Source organism: Sarcophilus harrisii, chromosome 3, assembly GCF_902635505.1.
Source record: "Sarcophilus harrisii chromosome 3, mSarHar1.11, whole genome shotgun sequence".
Classification (NCBI taxonomy): Eukaryota; Metazoa; Chordata; class Mammalia; order Dasyuromorphia; family Dasyuridae; genus Sarcophilus; species Sarcophilus harrisii.
Genome location: NC_045428.1, coordinates 369,725,243 through 369,747,925, shown reverse-complemented (window position 1 = coordinate 369,747,925; position 22,683 = coordinate 369,725,243). Strand labels below are relative to the sequence as shown.

The window sequence follows — 22,683 nt, the reverse complement described above, 5'->3', positions numbered from 1 at the left end:
AGTCTGTTCTCTATTTGAGGGGAATTTTTACAAAATTGTAAGGTGACAAAGGTTTAAAATCAAAGTTACATATTAAAAAGAGTAGGTGGTAGTAAAAGAAGAAAAATCTAGAGAAAGCTAATAGTAAAAATAGAGGTCAGGTTGAAGTGAGGATAAATAAATGTGTTTATGGGCCTATATCCCAAAGAGATCTTAAAGGAGGGAAAAAGACCCACATGTGCAAAAATGTTTGTGGCAACCCTTGTTGTAGTGGCAAGAAACTGAAAACTGACTGGATACCCTTCAGGTGAAGAATGGCTGAATAAGTTGTGATATATGAATGTTATGAAATATTATTGTTCTATAAGAAATGGCCAGCAGAATGAATACAGAGAGGCTTGGAGAGACTTATATGAACGGATGCTAAGTGAAATGAGTAGAACCAAGAGAACATTGCACACAGCAACAACAAGATTATATGATGATCAACTGTGATGGACTTGGCTCTTTCCAACAATGAGGTGATTCAGGACAATTCCAATAGATTTGTGATGGAGAGAGTCATCTACACCCAGAAAGAGGGCTATGGGGACTAAGTGTGGACCACAGGTAGCATTCTCATTCTTTTGTTGTCACTTGCTTGCATTTTGTTTTCTTTCTCATTTTTTTTCTTTTTTGATCTGATTTTTCTCATGCAGCAGATAATTTTATAATTGGATTTAACATATATTTTAAACATGCTTAATATGTATTGGACTACTTGCCATCTAGGGGAAAGGATGGGGAGAAAATTTGGAATACAAGGTTTTGCAAGGGTCAATGTTGAAAAATCATCTATGTATATGTTTTGAAAATAAAAAGCTTTAATAAAAAGCCAATTTGATAGCATAGAAGATGTAGAATACAGATTAGGATATGTGACTCACAGTGGAATTACAATAAAAAATTCTTATATGATGGATAGATTCTTATGACCAAGTAAGACTTCACAGAGGAAGTGTGACTTGACTTGCTTCTAATAGAATTCTTTAAAATAATTCCTATCAGAATAATAAAAAATATTGAGGAAAAAGAGGAAAAAAAATGTGTTTAATGAGTAGGAAGAAGATGATGGAAAGGTAGCTAAGGCTTCAAAGAGGAAGTAATGTCCAAGAGTAACTTTCAGCTATTACTCAATCATTTCACACAAAGTTGTCATGGAAAGAGGGGACAGCCCATGGGGTAGATTGCTAAAGTTTCTCTGGCACTGGAACTGACAGCTACAGCCAAGCCTAGGCCTGAGCTGCCAGATCTTGGCTGTAGGGGGCAGCTAGATGGTGTCCTGAAACAGTTCCAGCTGAGGACCTGAGTTCAAATTTGACCTCTGACATTTAATATGTCCTAGCTGTGTGATTCTGGCAAGTTAAAATAAAAGAGAGAAAGAGAGAGAGAAGTCATGATTGGTCAGCAACAGACACCTCCCCAAACCCTTGCCTGAAATAGGAAAGCTTAGTTCTCTTTTCTGCTGTTTTCATAATCTCCTGTTTCTTCTCCTGAGCTAAGGAAACAGAGGGGAGGGAAACAATGTAGGTAGAGGTACTGACTTTGGCCCCATCATTCTTTCATCTCAGCAGAAGAGACAGTTTGGTGTAATGGGAAAGGATACTAGCTTTGGAAGCAGAGGCACTGGATTCTGTGTTCAAATCCCAGTCTTACCCTGCACGGTCACAATCTCTGTGCCTCAATTTCATTTTCTGTATAATTAGATAATCTCTCAGGTCCCTAAATCCTCCCCAAACCTCATGTTCTCCCATTCTTAGAAACCAAGATTTAAAAGGCCAAAAGAGAAAAGGCTCAGTAATTTCATTTAAAATATGCTTATTTGACAGAAAAGAATGATAATCGAGATTATGAATTAAACAAAAATTCTTTCTAAGTACCCTAGTCAATGTGCAATGATGAACTTAAATCACTGCAAGCCTAAATTATAAATATAACTCCTAAATATAGGACCATATTTCAAAGGTCCACAAATATATGGTGCTGTAGATCAAGAATCTTTCCTATAGTCTTATATCCATACTAAAGAGGGTTGGACTTGGATTCAGAAGATGTAAGTTCAGATGATGAATCACCTCACTGTTCTGGCCTTCTCTTCCTTCTCAGTGACATGAAGGAATTGGGCTGGGTGACATCTGATGACCCTTCTAATACCAGATCTCAAGAGCTATAATCACCTAAGGCTAATTTCTATCATCTTTGCATGTGATTTCTGTTTCAACATCTCTGTGTTTCTCAAGATAGCAAAGGTCAGCATCTTTTTGATTTTTTACTACTTGGCAGGACCATCTTTGGCCTTTCTACAGAATTAAAGAAACAAGGAAAACAAGATTATGAGATGTTGAGCCCTGAATTAAAATACAAATATGCTGTGTAATTGCTATAACAACAATAACAATGAAACATGAACATAGCCATCCATTTGTGAATCATCCGGAAATGGTCCAGTGCTTACCTCCACCCCTAGATTGAGGAGGTGTTTAACCACATTTACTTGTCCATTGGAGGCTGCAGCATGCAGGGGGGTGTAACCTTTCTTGTCCTTGCAGGTGACTTCTGCACCATGGTTAATAAGCAGTGCTACCACTTCGAGGTGGCCTTTAAAAAGATAAAGCGGCAGAAAGCATATGCAGTTAGAATCTTGAATGTTACAAACACCAAAACCAAACAACTTCATGTTCAAACTAGAACAGGAAAAAAAGGATTATGTGAAAATGCAAATCTTTGTGAACATCTTGAGTTTTTCAAAAATATATTCAAAAAACATGTTATTTTAATGTGCTTTCAATGTTTCTCTATTTCCTTCTGAATTTCTTTCTGTTTCATTCTCTAGAAGAGTCACTTACCATATTAGTGCTCACAGCCATTCTCTGACTTGTATACAGACAAAATACTGGCATAAATAGTTCCCTATATCAATAAAATCACAGCTCTAGCCTCAATCCCTATCCTTATTCCTATTTGCTGTGCAGAAACAAAATAGTTTTTTTAAAAAAGCCAAACACGTAAATTGTATCTGTCCATTTTCATATCTATTAAGGTATGCCCATTAGGGTAGTAAAATAAATTTAATTTTCAATCAATCACTCAATCAATAAACATTTATTAAGCTCCTACTATGTGCCAAGCATGGCACTGATTACAATTCTTTGATGGTCAAAGATCTATCAGTATCTCATGATCATCATACTGAATGTCAATGACTTATGCAACACCTTAAATGTAAAAATAGAGATGGTCTTGTGGAATCAAGAAGAAAGAAATGGGTTCATATGCAGCCTTTGACACTTATTGGCTATGTATTCTAAGAATGACAAGTCACTTAACCTCGAGGTACCTCAGTCAGTTCTCCAGGACTTATTTACTATATCATAGATAAGTTACAATCTGACAATAGAGCTTGACTTGTCATACCAGGAGTTCCTTACATTCATAAAATCATACATCCTTTTTGTATAATATTAATATCACTCCTTGTCAAGTAGATAGCCTAAATTTTTGCAAATTAGGCTGAGCAAAAATCAATTCCAGGATACAATCTAGACATTGACGTAAAATGGTAATTATTTTAAATTATCTCTGATTTGGGTTTTTTTAAATAATGTGTCACTTTTTATTAATAGTAGAATTATACCCCACACCACATCCACACCCCTGTCAAGAATATCTAAATTACTTAAAACTTTGTCTCAGATCATTTTATTTTTTCATTAGGATTTTCTTAGGATTTACTTTTTTTTTGGAATTTTTCAAGTTTAAGAATAATAATCCAGTACTTTAAAGTTATTATTTCCATATTGCTTATCTAGCAACCAAATCAGATTAAGCCAAATTTCTAGGTAAGTCTCATTTTGATATGACAAAACACTCTTGAAAACTATTCACCTTTCTTTCCATTTTTTAAAGCACTAGATAGATACAGATATCACCTTGGTAAATACCAGAAGTCTTGTTATTAGTTGAAAGAAATAATACTGCCTTGAGAGTGAAAATAAATGACGAGCATTCATGATTTCAAACATTATTCACTCTAAAATTTTAATTTGATCAAATACAGAAATCCATATCTAATGTTATCTGTTGTTGTTCATCCTTTATTCTCAAAGAGGAACAAGGATATCTTGAGGGTGATGTCTTGACTTGCTTATGAACTGGATTGGTATAGGAAATCTACCTCTTTTCTCCTTTACATTTGCACTGAAGAAATTTTTCTTCTAGTCACTTTTGCCAATGACACAAAAAGTTAGAGTGGAGAAAAACCATCCCTCTCTCTCAAAACCAAGGAATGGGATTTCATCCTCTGAGAAGACAGAATGAGGAACTGTATACAATAATTTCATTTTGAACAGACGTGATATTATAACTCATCATCTTATTTACATGGTCATGTAATTCACATCAGTTCTTTAACCTATGTAGTCTATAACATATATACTAGTTCATATTTTAACATTTAAGGTTTTGAAAGTACTATCCTTAGAATAAGGCTATGATAGAGAACAAACTGTTATTTATCTTCCGTTTTATAGAGAATTAATCTCAGTAGTCTCAATGTCAGAATTTGAACCAAGTCTCACCTGACTTCAAGTCCAGGGATCCTTCTATTACAATACACTGCCCCATCAAGTAAAAAGTTACAATAAGGAAGTGAAGTCCTTGTTTTTACAGGCCAGCCCATTTCTTTCTTCTCTTTCCCTTCTCCTTTCTCTCTTACTCCCTCCCTCCCTTTTTCTTTCCCTCCCTCTCTCTCTTCCTCCCTCCTATCCTTCCTTCCCTCATTCCTTCCTTCCTTCCAAACTCCTCATTTCAATTCTATTTCCTGGCATATCACATATATTTTATGTAGTCTTCCAATTGAAGCCATGCAATTTTGAATTAGCACGTTCCTTAGACTCATCCTTTCTCTTCAGGAGAAGCCAATCACCAGAATATAACTGCTTCCAATCACAAAGTAGCATTTGTGCTAGTCATGCTAGTCACTCTAAATCTTTGGACAAAAGCTGGCTTGGAAACCAGAGCTAGAAAATATAACTACTCAGCTAGGATCTGAACAAGCTTCACCATAGGTGAATATATCCAGTTTAATTTGATGAGTACTTCCCTTTTATTCTAACATTTTATTCTTACCCATATATGCTGCCCAGTGAAGAGCTCTCCTGTCCTTCTTGTCAAATGCATTGATGTTTGCTCCTTTAGCCAAGAGCAAATTGACCATCTGAAAAAGTCAAACAAGAATGAAATCAAACATACACTCTGACAGACTGTCTTCCTATTGTGTTTCTTAGCCTGGGGTCCATGGACTGTTTTAAAAATATTTTTGAAACTACTTCAATGGAATTAATTTCCTTTGGGTTCTTATGTATTTTGAGAGTGGTGGTATAATTTATTTTATTCATTTAAAAATATTATCATCAGACTATTAAAGGGATATATGACCAAAAAAGTAAGAATCTCTACCATAGAGTATCTGTAATAGCAATAATGATAATATTCAAATGGAGCAAGAGCCTTTGATCCAAAGAAGGCAGAAAGATTACATGACCAAGGTGTTCTGGCATGTACAATAAGAATCTTATAGGCAGTGGGAATCCCCTGGCTACATACACTATCAGCTTACTTTCTCTCATTTCAGGAGAAAGTTTGTGAAGAGGTCATACTATTTCAGTTCCCCTTGCCTAAATGTAAAAGTAACTCCCCCCCATTATGCCATTCTCAATCATGATACGTATCTCCACAATGAGCAAAAAACGGATAGAGGGTGAATGCTTGCATTCCTTGTGATTTGCCCACCCACCTCCACATGACCATTCAGAGCTGCATGGTGTAAGGCTGTCCGCCCTCCTCTGTCAGAGACATTGACACTATTTAGCAGTGGGATGATGACTTCTGCACACTTAACAGCCTTATTTGCAGCAGCCACATGGAGAGGAGTCTGCCAGTTCTTGTCCCGAGCATTGACATCAGCTGAGTGCTTAATCAATACTTGAACAGCTTCCTAGAAGACAAGCAGAGTGTGAGCTATCTATCATCATCAACCAGCATTTATAAAGTACATGTGACTCAGTCTCTATTCTCTAAGGCCTTATGATTTAGGTGGGGAGATGTATAATATAAAATATAACAAAAGATAGCTTATTTTCCATGAATGATACAGATAGGAAAGTATTCAGAGAAGAAAACAATCACTGAAGTGGCAGAATTATACTACATGTTTGGGACTAGTTTGTTTTATACAAAAGAGAGGGAGAACTAAAGTCAACTAGGGATAGACTGGCAAGGAATTGAAATTCATTTTTTATTAGTTGTTCAGCTGAAAAAAAAAGGTGAACTGCATATTAATAATAAATTTACATTTAGTCAGTCAGTCAACAATCACTGATACAAAGAAAGGGGAAGACATGTCCCTAATTGAATGGGGAAAACAAAATGCAAACAACTATGTACATACAAGATGTAGATGAAATAGATGAGAAATATTCTTGTTGGGAAGGAACTAGCAGGGGGAGATAAGGGATGGAAAATGGGAAAGAAATTTAAAATTTACAAAGCACTTTAGGTATACCATTTTATTTGATTTTATAGTGATCCTAGAATAGAAATGTTATGATTATTCCCATTTTACAGATGAAAGAAACTAAAGATGAGAGGTAATATGATTTTTCCATGATCACAGAATTAGACAATGACAGAAGTGGGATTTAAACCTCATCTTGCTAACTCAAATCAAGCACTCTATTAATGATACAACATTAGAGAAGATAAATACAGGAAGGAAAGAAGGGAGGGAAGGGAGGCAGGGAGGAAGGGAGGAAGGGAGGAAGGGAAAGAGGAAAAGAAGGAGGGAGGAAGGAAGGGAAGGAAAGGAGGGAAGGGAGGGAGGGAAGAAATAAATATTTTTTGTTTCTACTATGTACCAGGCACTATGCTAAGCACTTTACAAATATTATCCCATTTAATCCTCACAACAATCCTGAGAAGTAAGTATAATTGAGGAAACAGAAAAGTTAAATGACTTGACCAAGCTGACACAACTAGCCAGGGAATGAGACCTTGAATTCATATCTTCCTGATTCCAGACTCAGTGTGCAATCCACTGCAAAACCTCACTGCCTCAGAAGCTTATATTCTGTTGGAATAGGGATAGGAGGAATAAATAATGTATACAAATAAGTAAATATAAGGTAATCTGAGGAAATAAAAGATAGTAACAATTAGAAAATGGAGGAAAGCACAAGATATTGGCAAAGGTGAGAAATCAAACGGGTAAATGGGGTCTCTAATACAGGTCATCTTTTTTTTAATACAGGGCATGAATTCAGTTTTAAGATTTAATGCCATCAAAAGCATAACTGCTACATACTTCAAAAAACTGAATGGTTCATTATTTAAATACTTAAACACTGCTATGTTTCTTATTAAAATTCAACATTATCACTGTCTTGGGCTATATCTTATTCCAGTCAGTTTTCAAACTTTGTAAAAACTTTCAAGGGGCAGCTAGATAGCACAGTGGATAGTGAGATAGAACTGAAGTCAAGAAGATTCCTCTTTCTGGGTTCAAATCTGGTCTCATATATGAATTTTATGACTCTGGGAAGTCACTTAACCCTGTTTGCCTCAGTTTCTCATCTGTAAAATAAATTGGAAAGGAATTAGCAAAGCACTCCAGTATCTTTATCGAGAAAACCCCAAATGGGGTCACAAAATATTCAAAGTGACTGAAACAGTTGCACAACAAAAATCTATCATCTCCTGCTAAATTATTAAACTGCATTTGTAATCTTAACTTTAAGATCATACAAAGAACAAAATTTTTAAGCTTATACATTTTTAAGTTAAAAATTGACAAAACTAAATGATTGTAAAAAAAATTAAAATAATTAAACTTTAAAATTATGTTCTTTGTAAGTTTGTGATACTTATATTTCTAAAGTAACTAAAACTTAAAATAGCAACAAGATTTTTAGGATACCCAAATATCTTTTTATGTCTGAGTTGTATAGAAGTTCTCAAATTCAAGGCTTACTTTGGCAGTAATATTAAACTTTTGGAACTTTTTTAGCCTAGTGAAGGGCTGTTTACTGAATGTCCCTTTCATTTCTCTATTGTTATCTTTTAAACTAGGATGGCAACATGGTAGATCAAACAGAATCCCAATTCTCCCATTTTTATTTCAGTAATGATAAAAGAACGATTAACAGCATGCAAACATGGAGGAAGTAGGAGTAGGTACTATGTGAATCAAGCAAAGGAGGGTTAATACACACATATAACTGCATTCATATCCACATTCTCACAAGCACAATTTGGAACAGAAATATTGAGAAACAGAAGGGATGGGGGTGGGGGAGAGTTAAGCAGAAGGAAATAGTAAGTAACAAACATTTCTCTGTTTTTATCAGTGTGCCCCAGGACTGGTCATTTTTTCATGTTTTTTTCCACCATGCTCTTTCTCCCCACCCTCTCTACCCCCCCCCCCCCTTTAAGATTATGTAATGAGAGGCATAGTTTTTACTTTACTAACTAGAAAGGAATCTGTCTGGAAATTCTTCCCATGTGAAGAAGTTCTTGCATAGTTTAATATATTTTATCCAGCTTAAATTGGACTAAAAATGATTGACATTAGAAGTAGCAGCAAAGTTTCTTGAAATAAACACTTTAAAACTTTAAATCTCTACAGCCATTTAAAATAATAATGATAAAAAATTAAAATGTGAACTATCCACATTTGCCAAATAATAATTTCTGAACCACATTGAAGAAGTTTTGATACAAAATTAAACTTGTGAAGGAAATACACAATTTCTCTACAATCATTGAAAAATTCTTGACAAGCTTAATTCTCAAATCCTTCTTCTATCTTGGTGTTTCAGACCAAAAGAAAACATTTTACAGCTGTTTTATGAATTTCCAAATACCAAAAAAAAACTCTTCCATTCTTATGCCACATTGTTTTGTAAAACAAGCAATAAAAAGCACATTCACAAAAGTGCAGGCTTTGTTCAGGAAATAGCAATAAATACATAGAAAAAGCAGTAAGTACATAAAAAAACTATTTGTAACTACTAACATAGGTGATTTAACTATAAAATCAAGTTCTTCTCGAATGAGAAAAAATAAATAAGGGAAACTAGTTATCTCAGATGTAAAGGTCTGATTCCTCCAATTAATAGTGTTTCTCCTTTTTCTCTACCCTGCCAAATTACTTTGTACTTGATAATCTATAGTTTTAGAGGGATCAAATAAAATGATTTATATAAAGAATGAGCTTTGAAACTCTCAAGCGCTCTAAAAATGTTTTGTTACTGTTCAGTATGTCTGACTCTGTGACCCCATTTGGGCTTTTCTTGGCAGAGCTGGAATGGTTTGCTATTTCCTTCTCCAGTTCATTTTACAGAAGAGGAAACTGAGGTAAAACAGAGTTAAGAGACTTTTGCCCAGGATCACATGGCTAATAAGTGTATGAGGTCAGTATTGAACTAAGGAAAATGAATCTTTCTATCCACTAAGAAGGCTAAGCATTACTGTTGATACGAACTTTAGAGGTTATCTATTCACTTTATAAATGAGGAAAAACTAGTCCAAAAAGCCTTAGACACTATCTCACAGTTGCATAGATAGTAACTTATTTTGTATATATTTGCATTTTCTTACCTATATATAATTGTTTCCTTCTGGGGAAAGGGAAAGGAATAAATATTTATGTAGCATTTAATACTTTTCAGGCAGCAAGCCAAACGTTTTATAAATATTATCTCATTTGATCCTCACCACAACTTATTGAAGCAGGTGCTATTATTATTGCCAGACTGAGATTAAGTGACTTGATCAGAGTCACAAAACTAGTTAAGCATGTGAGGACAAATTGGATTCAGTTTTTCCTGACTTCATGTTTAGTATTCTCTTCACTTGTATCACCAAGAGAGATCGAAGGAATAACCAATTTGGAAACTAACTCCAGAAAGTCTAATAGAAGTATACTTTTTGAAATTCATGCTTGAAAAACACAGTAACTCTGCACTCACTAACATTTTGGTATTCAAAAATTACTGGAAAATAATTTTTGTTTGTAATTACACATGTCACCCACATGCATAAGCAGTGGCATATTTTACAAATTGGAAACCCCTTAGGGGCCAAAAGCCCGTTTCCTTCATTTAAGCTTCTTGAGCCCTGCCCCTCCCTATTAGGGCTTTATACAAAAAGTATTCAAACGAAATTTATGGAATTAATGTTATACTATAATCCAACAGTAAATCCTGTATATCACAAACTATGTCTATTAAGAGAACTTTTAAAGCTGACAATGCCTGTGGCAGCACCCAAATCCCCATGTGCATTTATTCTATTGCTCTAATTATTAATTCTTTTATCCTACATTCTACTGGAATTATGTTAATTGGTGCCCATCTTATTTGTCCAATTAACAAGATTGTTCCTTTAAAATCACCCATCATCATATTTAGCCTCGGCATTTTTCTTTACATAGGCCAATTACAGTAAGAGCTGTGAGCACCAAAGGGGCTTGCTGAGGACTTTGGAACACATCCAGAATTCTAATGGAAATATTCAAGAGGCCAGGGTTTGAAAGAGCAAAGCTGATAATTCCAAAGGTTTGTTAAATCTTAGTTTTACACGCTATATGCTATACCTTACATGCTATATGATATGCACATATCTCCACCTATTAACTTCAAAAGGTTTTTTGATGTTGTTTCTAAATACTTGTTATGATTGTTTCCTTTTCAGTCATTTTTTTTTTTAGTGACCCCATTTGGAGTTTTCTTGACAAAGTTACCAGAGTGGCTTTGCCATTTCTTCTCTAGCTCATTTTACAGTTGAGGAACCTGAGGCAAATTTAACCAAATGACTTGCCAGAAATCATACAGCTAGTATCTGAGTCCAGATTTGAATTCAGGCTGGTATTCTATCCACTGCACTACCTACCTACCCTGGCTGCCTTAGCTACCTCATAGGTTAGGTAAAATACTTCATGTAGATCCATTAAGAGAATCATAATCTCAAATGGTAATTTTACTATGTAGCTCTAAAATTGCCTTGTCTATTCATAGGAAACATTTGCCAAACAGAGGATTTCTATTATTTTATTCTAGAAACAATAAGGACCCCCTTGAAGCTTTTATAAAAGGAAATCAATATGGTCAGACCCGTGCCTTAGGAATATCACAGTGAATGAAATATATAGAAAAGGATAACTCATTCACACATATGTATAAATATGTGTTATATATGTGTGTATTAATATGTGTATATATATATCCATATTATATATGATTTTAAAATTTGCCAAATGCTTTCATACATTACACAAAATTGCACAAAAACTTTGAAATAAGTATTACAGTTTTTTGATTCTCAGTTTTCAGGTAAAGAAACTCAGAGAAGCCAAATGATTTGCTATGGTCACATAACTAATAAGAATCAGAAGTGGAATATGAACCCCCATATTTCTGATTTCAAACCATCTACAGACAGATTTGGTCAAAAGTCAAAGAGACAAACTCCCACAAGGAAGATGTCATTTTTCCAAGGCATTCTTTAGTAAAGAAATATGATTTTTGATGACACATTTAATTGTGATTATTTTTAAAGTCCGATTTTTGTTTATTTTTAATTACTTTTTGAATTTACTCCTGGGGCGGGGAGTTCAAGATGCAGATCTGTAGAGGGCGCTGCTGGCGTTAAGAAATGCTTATGGGACCCTTAAACTGGGTGAATGGATAGGAGAGCTGAGAATTTACAAACTGCCTCCAGAAATGGCAAACCCAGTCCAGATCACAGGAACAGCTCCACCTCTGTCAAAAAGCCAAAGGAATATCATGTAAAAAGGCCTTTCTGAGAAGCCAGGACTCCTCCTGAGGTGGTGGCTGTTGTTAACATGTACCTTTAATCTATCTGTGTTTAATAAAAGCAACAAAGTACTGAACTTTGGGAGAAAGTCCTAGACTAGTATCCTTCATTAGCATAACAACTACATATGAAAAGTCAAAAGAGAAAGCCTGCTTTTTGAAGCTTAGTGAAACTACTTACTGAAAAAGTCAGGAACCCAATGGAAATTGGAATGGAAGAATTGCACGTTTAACCTATATTGGATTGCTTGCTGTCTTGGGAAGGGAAAAGGGAGAAAAATTTGGAACACAAGGTTTTGTAAAGGTAAATATTAAAAACTATCTACATGAATATTTGGAAAAACAAAATACTATGAAAAAATTTTAAAGTCAGAAAAAAAAATCCAGATTTGCATATAAACCTCTCCATTTTTTGCCATCTTCCACCCATTTGTATGACCTGTTCAAAGATAGCTAATATATTTTCCTCTGAACATTACAATGTTGAATATTAAAAAGGAAAAAATAGCCTATTGCATTTGTTTTTCCAAAGATTATAGATAATCAAGGGATTTCTCATCTTCCTTTAAAACAAACAAACAAACAAAAAACCCTGAATTAACCCCTTCGGATAACTCTCCTTCCAGCTGTTCATGAGGATTATTAGATGGATTCTGAGGCTAATGGAGCTTTTTTTATTGATATTATTGAAATCATACCAACATAGGTCAAAAGTACAGTTCTAGGAGGTCTAAAAATGCTTGATCAAGAAGATTGTGAAATGATTGAATCATTACTAAAAATAGTTCAGTACAGTGGAAAGAAATCTGGATTTGGATTCAAATCCCAAAGGCCACTTGTTACCTATGGCACCTTGTTTCTCCAGTTTTCTCTGTTTCCTCATCCCATAGAAAGAGAGAGTTGAACTACATAGCCTCCAATGTCCATTCCAGCTGGAAATCTAGGATCTGAGAATCCTTCTGATTCTATCTCTGTTATATCATTTGCATTTGCCCCCTCTTTCCATTTCTCACAGCAGCCACCCTTATTAGAAGCCATATCTTTTATTTTTTTCACCTAGACTACTCTAATAATCTCCTACTTGTTTATTTGCTTCCAATGTTTTTCTTATCTAATTTAAATTGTCTGGGCTCATTACAAATTCACATTGTCTAATCTCTGTGGGACCTCATTGCTACACAATAATCTTTTTTATTCTCTCCTAACTGGTTCTCTATTACACTCTCCACAAAAACTATTTTACCACTTTCTCCCCTCTCTTCAAACTTTCTATAACACTTTTTGCTAGATGAAGCCTGAGGCAGAGAGAAGAAGCAGCATATATCAGGCAAATCAGACCATCACCACCACCACTTTGAGCACCATGTCTCTTCATATCCTGATAAAGACAGCCAAGGACACTGAACCTAAGACTTTTGGGAAAAACAATACTCTGTAAACCATCAGACCTGCTTCCAGATTAACCCCCATAGTCTGAGGGGAGAAATCATTGCATCCTGAAGAAGTCAAACCACCACTACCAATTTGACTGCCATTTGTCCCACAGGCCCTTGACTAGAGATGCACAGGACCCTGAAAACCTAAGAAATTTAGGATTAGTCTTAGTTCCAAGACAGTGACTTCCACCAACAATCCTGGGAAGCAATGCTTGGGAATGCAGCCTGGGAAATGTTCCTACTGGTGCTTTGTAACCACAGCTACTGAAAACCCAGAAAGGAAAATTCTTACCACCAAAGTCCTTGGCATTGTGAAACAATTCAACTTCAAAAACAGATATGATTTTATTAGTGGAAATGACATTAAAGAAATATTACCATATGTTTTGCTCCTACATCCTAAACCAGGGGACTTTTCCATTAAATAGATGAAATCTCCTGTATACGTTGTTTGCCTCATTAGAATGTGAGATTCTTGGAAGTACTTTTTAAATCTATATTCCCAGTGCTAAGCACTAAATAAATGCTTTCCCCACCAATATGTCACCTCCTATTTTGCTGAGAAAATAGAAGTCATTCATTCCAAATTAATTTTTCTTCCATTATTTCATACCTTAAACACCCCCTTCACTATCTTCCATTATGTTGTCCTCCTTCTAGTTCATTCTCTAATGATGAGATGTCTTTCCTTATGAAAGCTAACCACACTTGTTTTTTTCAGGTACTTATTTCCTTTACTGTTGCTTTTATCTCACTTTTAAACTTTCCTTTATCTACCAGTTCCATACCTATCTCCTGCAAACATTTCCAGATCTCTCTAACCATGGAAATCTTCATTTGGTCCTATCTTTTCCTGTTCACAGTCAAACTTCTAGGAGTCACCTGCACTAATTGCTTATATTTGCTCATTTCCCAATATTTCTCAGACGCTTGAAATCAACTAAAGCTGCTGTCTCCAAGGGTACAAATCTCAACGGCTAAATTCAAAGAACTATTTTGCAGACTTCGTTCTATTTGATCTTTCTGCAACTTTTAACACTATCAATCACTCTCTCCTTCTAGAGTGCCTTTTTAGAAGACTTCTTTGGTCTCTTGAGTCTTTTCCTGCCTGTCTGATTATTCCTTAATAGTTTCCTTTGCTTGACCATCCTCCTGTTCCTACTTACTGTGTGTATATTCTCCAAAATTTTGTTCAGAACCCTCTTCTTTATTTTCTCTCTCTGCACTCTCTCTTTTGCCCATTTCATCATGGAGTTGACTGATGATACTCATTCATCAGAGTTCCAGTCCTGAATTATCTGATGATGGTGAATGTATAATTGAATTGACAGCCCAAAGGCACTTCACATTCAACATGAATAAAACAGGACTCATTCCACCATCTCCAAAAACCAATCCCTGTGACAAATTTCCCTATTTATATTGATGACTAAATTTTTTGAGTCACCCAGATTTACAACCTTGGATTCATCCTTGATCTTCCTCATCATCATCTCCCACATCCAAGTAGTTACAAAACCTCAATTGATTGTATCTCTACATCTTTCATATCCAGTACTTTCTTTCCATTCACATAACATCTATTTTAAATCAGGTCTTTATGATGTCTCATCTGTATTATTACAACAGCCTCTTTATTGGTCTTCCTGCTTTCAGTCTCTCTGGATTCCTTCAATCCATGTGCCTCAACAGACACCAATTTAATCTTCCTAAAATACAGATTTCACTATGTCAACTCCTGCCTCCAAATGAAAAATTCAATAACTCTTTATTTACTTTAGAATAAAATGTGATTCAGAGAAAATCCATTAGTTGGCAATGGAGGTCCTATATAATCTAACTTCCACTATGTTTAGAACCATATTTCATATTCTTTATCTTCTCTTCTTTTCCATTCTGAAAACTGACATGAACTGACATGTTAGCTCTTACCTATAAATGACATTATATTTCCGACCTTAGTGTATTCTTTGCACAAGTTGTCTCTTACTAGTAGAATGTACTCCCTGCTCATTTCTACTGTTTGGAATCACTTGCTTTAAGACATATCTCAGTATCACCACTTATATATATGAGACTTTTCCTGAGTAAGCACTTCCCCCAGTGACTGGTAAAATTCTCTCCCTCTTGAAATAACTTTGTATTATTTTATATATTCTTTGTATTTACTTATCTGTGTTCCCATTTTATCCCTTCAATAGAATTTAAAAATTTAAATTCTATTGAAATTTCTATTAAGGGCAGAGACAATTTCATTTTTTTCTCTATATCCCCAGTGCCTAGCAGAGTGTCTTGAACATAAAAGACTATTAATATATGTTTATTCATATTTTACCTATATTGGATTACTCACTGTCTAGGAAAGAAAGGGGGGAGAAAGTAAGAAAAATTTGGAACACAAGGTTTTGCAAAGGTGAATGTTGAAAACGATCTTTGCATATATTTTGAAAAATAAAAAGCTATTATTAATATATATATAGTTTGTTCAATTATTCATCATATTGCTGCCAGAGAAAGTAATCCAAATATAACAAAATGACCATGTTACTATTCTATTCAAAAACCTTTAGTACTTCTGATACTCACAGAATAAATTCCTGATCTTGGCATCTAGGATCTTTCATAATTTACTTCCAAATTACCTTGGCAATCTTATGTCACTATTCCCTTTCATATACTTATATTACAATCAGACTGGAAAATCCTTGTTCATTCTTTCCCCTCCCATGTCTATATCTTTGATTCATACTGACTTCTATGCATAGAATGAAATCCCTCAAAAAACATCACCTGTCAAAGTCTATTCTAACATTTCTCAGGATCAACTTAAGTACCAGTTCCATGACCACAACCCTTTTTCTCTCTTCCCCCTTTGTGAAAATGATCATTCTCTTTTCAAAATTCTCATAGCAGTTTGGTTAGACTACAACTTGGGACTCATTTCTTTTACTTTTGGATCACAGTTTCCCTACTTAAGAGTGTACACTTTGAAAAGGAAGTACTATATCATATCCTTGTATCCCCATCACAGTATCTCATAGGTACCTAAATGTTTGTGAGATGAAATGAATTAAATGTTAAAATACATCTGGTGAGACTCACTTCACTCCGAGAGGCAACAGCACGGTGGAGTGGGGTCAGCCACATATTGTCCTTGGCATTTACACGAGCCCCTGCAACAAAAGAGCATAAATTAGCACATAAAATATTGTTAGTGTAGTAACCTGCTAACATGGTTAAATTCAATTTCTACAATATCTCACTCTTACTTTGATAGTACTATGTTGACCCACTCTATGTTGAGTCAATTCTGTGCATTTAACAGTAGGGGTCTTTAAATAGTTAATATCAGAGATGCCAAACATGTAACCAACAACACTCTCTAGGTAGGGCTGTCAAACCAGATTAAAATGTAATTGGAAAATATTTTTAAAAACATATTAAAATATAATAAAACATAGATAACATTACATCTTAAAACTAAGTCAATATGCAGCCTGCAAGGATCTTTATGTATGAATTCGTGGCCACCATTTCTAGCTGAGGTTTAAATATGTACCAGGAAAACAAGGAGACAAGTTCTTAATGTTCAGGAAAAGAGTAAATATCAGAAGGAAGATGTGATAGGAGTTAGCAGGGGCAATTCAGAGAAGATGGATCAAGTTAAGGTACTCTGGGATTAAGATTAGATTCCTAGTAGTAAAGAAATCAAAGTAAAAATTATAATTTAGTCATTTAACATGTGAACAGCACATAGTGTACACAATATACATGGAATTGAACATAACAATTCAAACAGCCTTCAACTCATTACAAGTTTAAGACTTTCAAATTTCAATCCATTCCAATACACATTTAAGTCTTGTCTATTCTCATTGATAGGGTGATTTGAAAGAATGGGGAAGGGAGAGAAAGGAAAGGGGTAAGTAGTTTAGTAGAGAAGCAAAAAAATCTACTACAACATTCAAGTAACTTACAGAGATTGCAGGAGCAACCCAGTTCTTCAAGTTTCCCCAATATTTCTCAGGCTCTTGAACCTGTACTATTTCAGATTTTTCACAGCTAATACCAATCCTATTTAGTTAATCAGATTCAAACCATAGGAACAGGCTGGATCACTCCCAGAAACAATTCTCTGTGAGCCACAGGATGATCATGAAGACAATTACTTCGGAAGCAATAGAGTTTTTGAATCCCAGAGCTGGAAAGGGCCTTAGGGACCCACTGGTTAACAGTAATTCTGACAAGTAGTCATCTGGCATCTAATTGAAGACTTCTAAGGCAACTCATCAAATTTTTAGGAAGCTTTTTTTTCTTTTTTTGAACTAAGACTGTCTCTCTATAACTTGCATTCATTGCTCCAAATTTTTCCTTCTAAGGCAGAACAAATTAAATTTAATCCCTCTTCCATATGACAACTTTTCAAATACTTGAAAAAAGCCAGCTTCCCTGGTCTCCTCTTCTCCTGGCTAAACGTATTCATTTCCTTCCTATGATCCTCCTATTATATGGTCTCAAGCAGCTTCATCTCTTGGTAAACACTTTTCCTAAAATGAGGCACAATATTCCAGATATAATCTAACCAAATCCGAATACAATAGAACTATTATCTTCCTTGTTCTGGGTATTATATCAGGATTAATATCTATGTTCAAGTCAGCTTCTTTGCTGGCCACATCTCATTTGGAGTTTATGAGTCATTAAAATATCTCAAATTAGAAAATATATATTAACATATATAAAATATTGTGCAGATTCTACAGATTCTGTCATCAACCCTCTTTTTTTTCTTCCTCCTGTGCTATTTCATCTGGCAATGTCATCAGCTCCCATGAATCCAGTTTTCATCCTTTTAACTAATGATTGTCAAATCTCCTTAATTAGCTCTAATCTCTCTGCTTGTCCTCTAGTTTCACATTTCCAACTGTCTATTGGTCGTCTCATATGGGTGTACTGTAAACATCTAAAACTTAATATGTACAAAATTGAACTCATTATCTTTCCTCCCAAATCCTTCCCTTTCCATTCCTTATTACTGCCCAGGGTACCACCATCCTCCCAGTCACTGAGGTTCCCAACCTAGTTATCATCCTTAACTCTCTTTTGCTCACCTTCCAATATCCAATATGTCCCCAATGCCTGTCACTTTTACTTTCTTAACATCACTAGCAAATACCTTTTTCTCTTTTCTGACTAACCAGCTACAGGCTTCTTTTACCTCATTCCTGGACTATTGTAACAGCCTGCTGTTCAGTCTCCCTGCTTCATTACTCTAATACATCTTTTGTTCAGTTACCATGCTAAAGCACAGGTGTGACCACATCAACTCTCCCACTTCAATAAACTCCAGTGGCTCCCCATTACCCACAAGATGAAACAAAATCTTTTTTTGGCCTTCAAAGACCTTTATAACTTGGCTCCTTTTTGTCTGGCCAATCTTCTTATTCTTGACTTCCCTTCACATATTTAATCCAGTAATTCTAGCCTCTTTGCTGTTCTTCAGACAAAACTCTTCATCTTCCAACTCTAGGCATTTTTACAGCTTTCTCCCATGCCTAGAATTCTGTCTATATTTATGTCCACCTTCTGATCTTGGCTAAAATACTACCTTTTGTAAGAAATCTTTCCTAGTATTCCTTAATGCTAGTATATTCCCTAAAAAATTATTTCCAATATATTCTATATGTTTGTGGTTCTTAGTAAGTTGTTTCCCTCATTAGAAAGTGAGCTCCTTGACAAAAATGACAGTAACTCTTTTTGCCTTTCTTTGTGTCTCGGAATTTAGCACAGTATCTACCATATAGTAAAAGGCTTAATAAATGTTTGTTTACTGATTAAAACATTAGTCAGCTATTATCATTTTTTTAAAGATCAGATCATTTCCCACAGAAACTTACCCAGCAATCCCTCTCAATTTTTTATTCTTTTGACTTTTAGAACCTAAGTATTTAGAGGATTTTTATTCCTACCAAATTTTATCTTATTAAATTTACTCCATTGTTCTAACAACCTGTTGAGATCTTTCTGGTATCTGACTCTGCCAAATGTATTACTTATTCCTTCCAATTTTTTGTTATTTGCAAATTTGAGAAGTCTGTTATGTATTCCTTTCTTGAAGTCACTGATAAAAAATTCTGAACAGTACAAAATCATGGACATAATCTATTAAAGAACTCTTCCAAAGTTAATTTTTTTAAATCAATGACTTTTTCATGGGCTCAATCTTTTAAAGAGTTTGAAGCCACCAAAATATATTGCCATCTAAAGTGATATCTCTTGTCCACATTGATAGCATGACTTTGTCAACTGCTTTACTGAAATCCTGCCCTGCCAAAAAGGGAATAAGATTAGTTATGCTGATTCTCAGTGGTCATTCTTTAAATGTACATGAAATACTTACATGAATGGATGCCAAGTGAAGTGAATAGAACCAAAAGGACATTGTACACAAAGACAAGATTATGTGATGATTAACTGTAATGGACTTTTCAACAATGAGATGATTCAGGCCAATTCCAATAGATGTGATGGAGAGAGCCATCTGCATCCAGCAAGAGAACTATGAAGACTGAATGGGGAATCACAACATAGTTTTTTTGTTTTGTTTTGTTTTGGTTTGATTTGGTTTTTTTGCTGAAGCAATGGAGGTTAAGTGACTTGCCTAGGGTCACACAACCAGAAAATATAACGTGTCTGAGGTCATATTTGAACTCAGATCCTCCTGACTTCAGGCCTAGTGCTCTAACAACATAGTATTTTCACCTTTGTTGTTGTTGTTTGCTTGCTTGTTTTTTCTCCCTTTTTTCCCCTTTGTTTGATCTCATTTTTCTTGTTCAGCATGATAAATGTGAAAATATGTTTAGAAGAATTGCACATGTTTAACATATATTGAATTACTTGCCACCTAAGGTAGTGGGTGGGGGGAAAGGAAGAGAAAACAATTTGGAATACAAAGTTTTGTAAGGGTGAATGTTGAAAACTATTTTTGAATGTATTTTAAAAAATAAAATATGCTCCAAATTTTTCTAGATTAGTTAATTTCATTAGGCTTAAGATTCTACACTCTGCTTGACTGACATTTAAAATTAACGAAATTCATATTCTAAAACTGAACTTTCAAGAGGAAAATGATGATTATCTAGAAAAAAAAAAAAGGATGGGATGGGGAAATTATTACCTCACAAGAATTGTGAGGTCATTCTATTCTAGAATTTACAATTCCACCATTGAAAAAAGATCATATGAGATGATTATTGAGTTTCCCTAATTTGATATAGTGTTTCTCCTCCTTTTCTTTTTGGTAAGATGGGAAAGGTTTTATAAAAGTTTTATTTGGAAAGAAGAGGAGGAAAAGCCATGGCCATTTTGTGGACATGATGGGAGGAAACTATTTTAGGCCTTAGGGTAATGAGGAAGGAAGGACAACAAGAACTAAGAGTGGGAAGACAGAGACATAGCAAGTAGTGAAGACCTAGAAAGCTGAGTGGGATAGAAAAAGAGAGAGAGGCTGCAGAAGGGAAAAGAGGAAAGTGGTAGCATGATAAAGAAGACATGAACAAAGCCAAGCAAAGGGAAACAGACTAAAACAATCTGTGCAGATTTTAAAAATTACTGCCATCATGATTGTTATTTTAATAAAGTACAAGAATATAGTAGTTGAAAGGTAACTTGAACTATTCTAGGATACCAATTAAAAAGAAATTTAAAAAGAGTAGCTAGGTGACACAGTGGAGCCCTGGTCCTGTAGTCAGGAGGATCTAAATTCAAGTCAGATCTCAGACACTTACTGGATGTATGACCTTGGACAAGTCATTTAACACCAATTGCTTCCTCTCCCTCCAAAAAAAGGAAAGGAAAGGAAAGAAATAGAGGCATAGTATCATAGACTATAAGAACTGAAAGAGACTTCAGAGATCATCTAGATCAGATGTGTTCCCTTAGGGAAGGTTGTTGAACCAAATCAAAATGTAATTGGGAAATATTTTTTAATTGGAAAATATTTAACAAAATAAAACAAAACATAATAGAATGTAAGTAATATCAACAGGTGGCTTTGTAAGTCATTATGCTATCCACAGGGATCTTTATGTAAGGTTTGGTGGCCCCCATTTCTATTTGAGTTTGCTGCCATTGATCTAGATCCCAGCTTCTTAAACTGTGGTTCATGACCCCCATATAGGGTCTCATAACTGAATGTTGGGGGTCATACAATTATGATTTATTAGCAGTAAATGTCTGATATGTATAGCTATTTAAAATACCTATATATCCATAAAAATTTCTCAGGCAAAAAGGGGTCATGAGTGAAAAAAAAGTTTAAGCAGCTCTGTTTTAGATAGCCCTTTCAACTAATATCTATAGACACTATGGTTTGGAGAGGGAAATTAATTTGTCTAGTGTCGCATGGTAAAGTAATGGCAGATCCAGGACTGAAACCCAAATATCCTGATTTCATCCCATTGTTTTTATTCAATATTCCACACTGCCTCACTAACACAGATTCCCTCTACCCTTTCCAATTAAAGAAAAAAAAAAGAAACAGTTAATTCTCAATATTTGTCTGTTTAACCTGAAAACTAAAAAAGGGAGCCAATGAAATTTATTAAATAGACGGGTAAGATGCTCATATTTATGCAATTACTTTTGGTAATTGTGTATCAAGGAGATAGACTAGAGGAAAGGAGACCAATAAGAAGGTAAGAGCTAAGACTTGAAATATGAAATATTCTATGTGAATGTAGAGAAGGGAAGGGGAGAGAGACTTTGTGAAGATAGAAAATTTGGCAACTGGTTGGATATAAAGGAAAGGGCAAGTGACCATGAAGAACAGAGAATGACTCTAAGATTACAAACCTAGTTAACCAAAAAGATGTTGGTACCCTTGGCAGGAATAAGGAAATTCAGAAAAGAAGTGGAATGGGGGGAGGATGTCCAGTAGGTAGGCAATTGTACCAGAGATGAAGAGAGACTAAGTCTAGATATCCTGATCTAAAAGTCATCTACTGAGACATAATTGAACTCATGAAAGTTGATGAGCTTCATTAAGTACAGACAGAAAAACAAATGGCTCAGAAGAATCTGTTAGTTAATAGGGATGACATTGATGAAGATCCACCAAAAGATACCGAGCAAGAGTTAGGCAAGAGGAAAACCAGGAATTAGGCAAGAGGAGAACCAGAATTACCAGTAAGAGAAGGTTTCTAGGAAGATGTGGTTAACAATATCAAATGCTACCAAAAAAATCAATGGATAAGGGCAGAGGAAAGATCATTAGATTTGGCAATGTTTAGATTGGTAATGCTGACAATATCTCAACTGAATGACTATGATAGAAATCAGATTGCAGAAGGTGTAGAAGA

General features: G+C 35.0%; 1 protein-coding gene across 12 annotated transcripts in view; it reads right to left on the bottom strand.

Moving 5' to 3' along the window:
* Nucleotides 1–22,683, bottom strand: part of ANKRD44 (ankyrin repeat domain 44) — a 344,653-nt gene that overhangs the window by 123,413 nt on the left and 198,557 nt on the right. For all 12 annotated transcript variants that reach the window (XM_031960264.1, XM_031960265.1, XM_031960267.1 and 9 more), the window contains exons 4-7: nt 16,427–16,497; nt 5,813–6,013; nt 5,146–5,233; nt 2,474–2,616 (exon numbers count right to left, since the gene is read on the bottom strand). In XM_031960264.1, coding sequence (XP_031816124.1) covers nt 2,474–2,616; nt 5,146–5,233; nt 5,813–6,013; nt 16,427–16,497 — 503 coding nt within the window. The remainder of the gene's footprint in view (nt 1–2,473; nt 2,617–5,145; nt 5,234–5,812; nt 6,014–16,426; nt 16,498–22,683) is intronic.